This window comes from Galeopterus variegatus, unplaced genomic scaffold (genome assembly GCF_000696425.1).
Source record: "Galeopterus variegatus unplaced genomic scaffold, G_variegatus-3.0.2 Scaffold1279, whole genome shotgun sequence".
In the NCBI taxonomy this organism is placed as follows: Eukaryota; Metazoa; Chordata; class Mammalia; order Dermoptera; family Cynocephalidae; genus Galeopterus; species Galeopterus variegatus.
This window is the reverse complement of record NW_007727390.1, coordinates 168,394-175,042: the sequence shown is the minus strand read 5'-3', so window position 1 is coordinate 175,042 and position 6,649 is coordinate 168,394. Positions and strand designations below refer to the sequence as shown.

The 6,649-nt window shown below is 37.3% G+C and overlaps 1 protein-coding gene across 1 annotated transcript in view; it reads right to left on the bottom strand.

Moving 5' to 3' along the window:
* CCDC138 (coiled-coil domain containing 138) overlaps positions 1-6,649 on the bottom strand; it is a 114,624-nt gene that overhangs the window by 30,295 nt on the left and 77,680 nt on the right. Inside the window, exon 13 of the mRNA XM_008576051.1 lies at positions 2,067-2,247. Within this exon, the coding sequence (XP_008574273.1) occupies positions 2,067-2,247 (181 nt within the window). The remainder of the gene's footprint in view (positions 1-2,066; positions 2,248-6,649) is intronic.

Below are 6,649 nucleotides of genomic sequence, written 5' to 3'. Positions count from 1 at the left end.
GAGGGTTGCGATCCCGTTGCCGGTCCCCGGTCCGGTGCAGGGGCGACACTGAGGGTTGCGATCCCGTTGCCGGTCCCCGGTCCGGTGCAGGGGCAACACTGAGGGTTGCGATCCGTTGCCGGACATGGAAAAAGATATTAAAAAAAAAAAAAAAATGGCTGCTTGAGACAAGCTGAGGAGTTACATGAGACTTGAAGAGCAACCAACAGAAGCAAATGAAAACATCTGTGGCCAGCGTCCCCACACCCGCCTAAGCCAGACACAGCTAACAGCAAGTTAAAAGAACTTGTTATACCGATATAAAGACTGAAAAGAAAAAAAACTCCAGACTACAAAACATCACAAATACGAATAGAACAGAGTAGCCACATAACTGAAGTACCCCACCCCCAATCTCTCCAATAAAACAGTAAGGCTGAGCAGGTGACAACCGGAGTCATGTCTGGGTCATTACCCCCACTCTAGCTGGAGGTATACTTGATGATCTCTCTCTCTCTCTCTCTCTGAGCAAACAGGGAATATACAATTAGAGCTGTTGGAACAATAGGATAAAAGAGAAAAGAGAAAGAGGTTCGAATATGTAAGTAACATTTGCAGAGTGTACCCACATAACAGATGACTTAATGGAAATGGTGCTAAGTCAGTGAAAATCCGGACCAAGGGTTATATTTTTTAGTGATGTTATTCATGACTAAATTACACAGCTGTAAAAAATATTTTTTAAGCATTTAAATTATAAAATGCAATAGTGTCTGACATGTGGAATTATGTATTTGGACCAGATGAGGATAGAAAAATCATCCCATTTTAACTTTTTTTTTTTTCGCCACTGGCCAGTATAGGAATCTGAACCGTCGTTACCTCGGTGTCACAAGGCTGTGCTCTAAACAACTGAGCTGACTTGCCAGCCTTGCCCATTCTCATTTCTTTACATATGTAAAACTTAAAAACTTACTGGATTCCACTGTCATCTGAAGCAAACTATCGATAACATTGGATAGCAGTCCTTTACTGGATATTCTTAGATGACTTAATATTACAGGGACAGCTTGATACTCCAAAAACAAGGCTTTTCCTTCATCTGTCTTCAAGTCCAAACAAAGAGAATCAAATGCCTGAGCCAGGTAATCAGCTGAAAAACAATATGCATAATCAACTGCCATATCAGTAGTCTAGCTGGTAATTAAATAAAACAGAAGGTAAAAAGGGAGTATCAGCACTTTAACGAATTCAAAAGAGAAACAAAAATTAAGTGACAAGAGATGATAAGCTCAATTTAGAATTTTCCTTCCTGAGAAATTTGTTAGAACTCAAACGAAGAGTAGAGGCATCACTACATTATGACAGGGTGAACTTCGTTTAGAATTTTCTAAGACACAGCTAACAGCAAGTTAAAAGAACTTGTTATACCGATATAAAGACTGAAAAGAAAAAAAACTCCAGACTACAAAACATCACAAATACGAATAGAACAGAGTAGCCACATAACTGAAGTACCCCACCCCCAATCTCTCCAATAAAACAGTAAGGCTGAGCAGGTGACAACCGGAGTCATGTCTGGGTCATTACCCCCACTCTAGCTGGAGGTATACTTGATGATCTCTCTCTCTCTCTCTCTCTGAGCAAACAGGGAATATACAATTAGAGCTGTTGGAACAATAGGATAAAAGAGAAAAGAGAAAGAGGTTCGAATATGTAAGTAACATTTGCAGAGTGTACCCACATAACAGATGACTTAATGGAAATGGTGCTAAGTCAGTGAAAATCCGGACCAAGGGTTATATTTTTTAGTGATGTTATTCATGACTAAATTACACAGCTGTAAAAAATATTTTTTAAGCATTTAAATTATAAAATGCAATAGTGTCTGACATGTGGAATTATGTATTTGGACCAGATGAGGATAGAAAAATCATCCCATTTTAACTTTTTTTTTTTTCGCCACTGGCCAGTATAGGAATCTGAACCGTCGTTACCTCGGTGTCACAAGGCTGTGCTCTAAACAACTGAGCTGACTTGCCAGCCTTGCCCATTCTCATTTCTTTACATATGTAAAACTTAAAAACTTACTGGATTCCACTGTCATCTGAAGCAAACTATCGATAACATTGGATAGCAGTCCTTTACTGGATATTCTTAGATGACTTAATATTACAGGGACAGCTTGATACTCCAAAAACAAGGCTTTTCCTTCATCTGTCTTCAAGTCCAAACAAAGAGAATCAAATGCCTGAGCCAGGTAATCAGCTGAAAAACAATATGCATAATCAACTGCCATATCAGTAGTCTAGCTGGTAATTAAATAAAACAGAAGGTAAAAAGGGAGTATCAGCACTTTAACGAATTCAAAAGAGAAACAAAAATTAAGTGACAAGAGATGATAAGCTCAATTTAGAATTTTCCTTCCTGAGAAATTTGTTAGAACTCAAACGAAGAGTAGAGGCATCACTACATTATGACAGGGTGAACTTCGTTTAGAATTTTCTATTTTTCCTTTTTGTCTTTTTTCGTGACCGGCAACGGGATTGCAACCCTCGGTGTCGCGCCCGCACCGCACTCAACCAGTGAGCGGACCGGTCTCTATATGGGATCCGAACCCTCAGCGGGAGTGCCACCACGCTCCCAAGCGCCACACTCTACCGAGTGCGCCACCGGGCCGGCCCCTATTTTTCCTTTTTTTAAAGATGATTGGTAAGGGGATTTGAACCCTTGAATCGGTGTTGTCAGCACCACGCTCTCCCGAGTGAGCCACGGGCCAGCCCTAGAATTTTCATATTTTAACACTAAAATGACAAGCCCCATTTCTTTTTTATATCAAGAAATAAAACTGATGATTAATAATAAATACCATAAAGTTTTGTTCCATATTTGATTATAACTACTACATGCTTCCAAATATTTAAACAGCATCAGTATTTCTATGTTTACAACAGCTTCCGAGATTATTCAAGGGGTCTTCAAAAAGTTCATGGAAAGACTTGTATTATTCTGTAATTCGCATAATGACAAGATTAAACAGTTTAATACTATATGGTATTTTAAAATACACTGAATATTACATGCTATATTTTTAATTTTGAAAACTTTTTAAAATTTATCCTTTACAATTTTTTTTGCCTTTGGCAGCTGGCTGTTACAGGAATCTAAACCTTTGACCTTGGGTTAATTTTCAAAAAATTGTATTTGGTTATTTTTTCAACAGTGACTTTATCTTTTAGAGATAAATTAAAATTATGTCTTCATTTTAATTACTCTAATAGTAAAGATTTTCTAGAAACAAGGCCAGTTTTTCTAAAAGAATCTTTTTTAAAATTTCAGTTACCAATTATATCAAAACTGATTTCTTTTTATAAATATGCTACATTGAGTCTTTTAACAATGTCCTGACATTCAAAAATGAAAAACAGGGTTTTCCATTATTTGGTCTATATGGTAGATTTAAAAATGATGAGAAACTCCCATCAAAAGGTGAACTCTACTGACCACTCTCTGAATGCAGTCAGCCTCATGACTTCAACCAACAGCATGCAGAAGCAGCAGTGCTGGGTGAGTCAGCAGCTTGGGCCTCACGAGGCCTCGCATTCTCCATTCTCCAGCTAGGCACTCTCTGCCACCTGTGAACAGGCCCCACGGAGACAAGGCCAACCGAGAACAGGGAAGCACAGCCCAGCCCCGGAAAACCATCCAGTTGAGCCACGCCCAGATTACCAACCCGAAGAATTGTGAGCCAAATAAAATGGTTGTTTTAAGTCACTGAGAATGCAGCAACAGACAGTAGTAGTTTAACAGACCTCAATTCTGATGTCAAGTAAAACCTACTCTTAAAAGTTAAATAATAAATGTCTATTGATAATGATAGCAGCTAGCTTATTAAGAACTTACTATATGCTAGACTCTTACTAAATCTTCACATTAATTCTCTCATTTAATCTTTAAAAAAAATTGTGGTAGAAACAGAAAAGTGAAATGTCAATGTCAATGAAGCTGAGATGCAGTTCAAACCTTAGCTGTTTGACTACAAAGTTGAAGTTCCTTACTACAGGACAACAATGGCTTTCTACCTAATCAAACATTCTTGTCATCTAAGGATGCCAACAGTTCCCTACATTTCTCTAGGCCTGACATGCATAGTTGAAGTTCCTTACTACAGGACAACAATGGCTTTCTACCTAATCAAACATTCTTGTCATCTGAGGATGCCAACAGTTCCCTACATTTCTCTAGGCCTGGCATGCATGACTTAAAAATTCTTATATCTACATAATTTTAGGGTCAAGTGCTAATTAGGGCAGGACAGAACTAGCTCTAATGCACACATTTAAAAAATATATTTAATTAAATATAGAAGAAAGCTATTCCTAAACCAAATAATTCTATGAGATGATTCCTATGACCTCTGTTAACAATCATATCATAATGTACTTTATAGATTAAATTAGTATGTACATATTGAATGTTTTTTGTTTTGTTTTGGTGGCTGGCCAGTACAAGGATCAAACCCTGAACCTTGGTGTTACTGGTACTACACTCTAAACAACTGAGATAACCAGCAGCCCCCTGAAGGTTTTATTAATTAAAATAACTTCACAGATTCCCACATCTATGTACTTATAATTGTTAATAACATAATATTGTACTGTCCTCATGATGGTACTGTGAAGGGCCCCATATTTGGGGGCCAGAAAAGGGCTGGCCGGTTAGCTAAGTTGGTTACAGCGTAATGCTGTAACACCAAGGTCGAGTTTGGATCCCTGTACCGGCCAACCACCAAAAAAAGATCTGACTCTATCACACGCCCGACCCTCAGCTTGCAGTTTGCTCCTCTGTAACAATGGCAGCACCACCTACCTCATGAAGTTGTTCTGGGGAATAAGTTTGAAATAACTGAGTACGATGACCAGAACAACTCCAGCAACAGAACAAGAACCCAGTTAATGTTCCTTTCCCTCACTATTTCAATTGTGGTGTGTCGGTTCTCTACCCTCGACCATTATTACCAACAGCACATTAACACCTTTGAATTTTTCTCTCTTTTGAATTATTTCTTTGTAATAAATCCCACTAAAGGTTATGACTCATTTTGGTGGCACCTGTGATCAGAATGCACTTCAGAAGTGAATATAATTTACAATACAATCAAAATTGTGCCTGTATCCTCTCGGTGATACATTATATCTGATCATTTTACCTTTATGAGTGTTATGGTTATGAGGTTTTATCTTACAATTAAATATTATTTCAGAGATGCAGCACAGCACAGTGATTAACTGCAAGCTTAACTGTTCTATGCCTCTATTTCCCCATTTGTAAAACTGAGATAATACTGGTTATCTCATAACCTTGTTGTAAGGATTAAGTGGGTTAATATACATAAAGTGCTCAATCTATAACATAGTAAGTGCTATGTTTTTGTTATTATTATTTCTTTAGTTATCTAGGAAGCACATACTCTTCAGAAGTCATAATTAGGTTCAAGAAGGTGAGCTTTATTGGATAGAGCTGGGCTCAATCAGGCTCTGTCAAACGTTGGTTGTATAACCTTGGCGCAATCATCTGACCTTTGTAAAATTCATCATTAATATGGGGATAATAATATTCAGAGATAGTGTATAAAGGGCTTAGCATTATGTTATCAAATTCACCAATTACTATAATTATCTATGCTGATTCTTACATAAACAATCTATTTGTATTATCCATTCAAAAAAACCAAGTATTATCTTTATAGATCTATAATAACCAGCATATTTCAAAAAGTCTGTGGAAAAATAGAATTAAAAGATAATACAAATCTTTTCATGAACTTTTTGAAGACCCCTTATATGTCTGGGTTATTAAGCATTTAATTTTATGTGTACTATCCAGCATATTTATCTACTTTATTTTTTCCTACCAAATTAATCTTGTGACTGGTATTTCTATTTTATAAATTGGAAATATATTCTTAGCAGAATTAAGACAAGTCCATTGCTTCGATTTAAGAGTTTTCCTTATGTTTAATTTTTTAGTTCTTCCAGAATTTGTTATAGTGCATGTATGGTAAGACAGTAAACCTAATTTTCATTTTTCTTCACACTTATAATCATTTCTCATAATGGTATTTACTAGATTTTTTTTCCTTTCCCAGCTCTTTTACTTGGCTTGCTTTGCTATATCCTGAGGTTATGCAAATTGAGACCCAACAGCCTCCTTTCAGCATCAGCCTGCTGAACCTCTCTGGATCATCTGACAATGAAGGCAGAAAACACAAGGTCAAAAAGCAATCAACTGATCAGCTCTAGATTTCACACTGATGTGAATTTGGAGCCCATCCTCTTAACATTGTTTTTCTCTTCCTCAAACATGAGGACAGTGAAAGCACTCCTCAGGGTAATGTGAATCTCCATAAAGTACTGCTGTAGGAAAAGACAGTATTTGCTAAGAACAAGCTTTTGTTGGTGGATCGACTTAACCTTTTGCAAACTGTGTTATGGAATGTCGCTTTGTTATTTCACTGATGTCGCCAGCTTCCATTGTTAAACTGTACTTAGCCATAACTCCACCTGTGTTCCTTTTCTGTAACTTTCTGGCCTGGAGAATAAATACTGAGAAAGAACCCTAGTTCAGGGTTAATTTTCCAAGGAGGAATGCCTCTCTCTTGAGGGTTCCA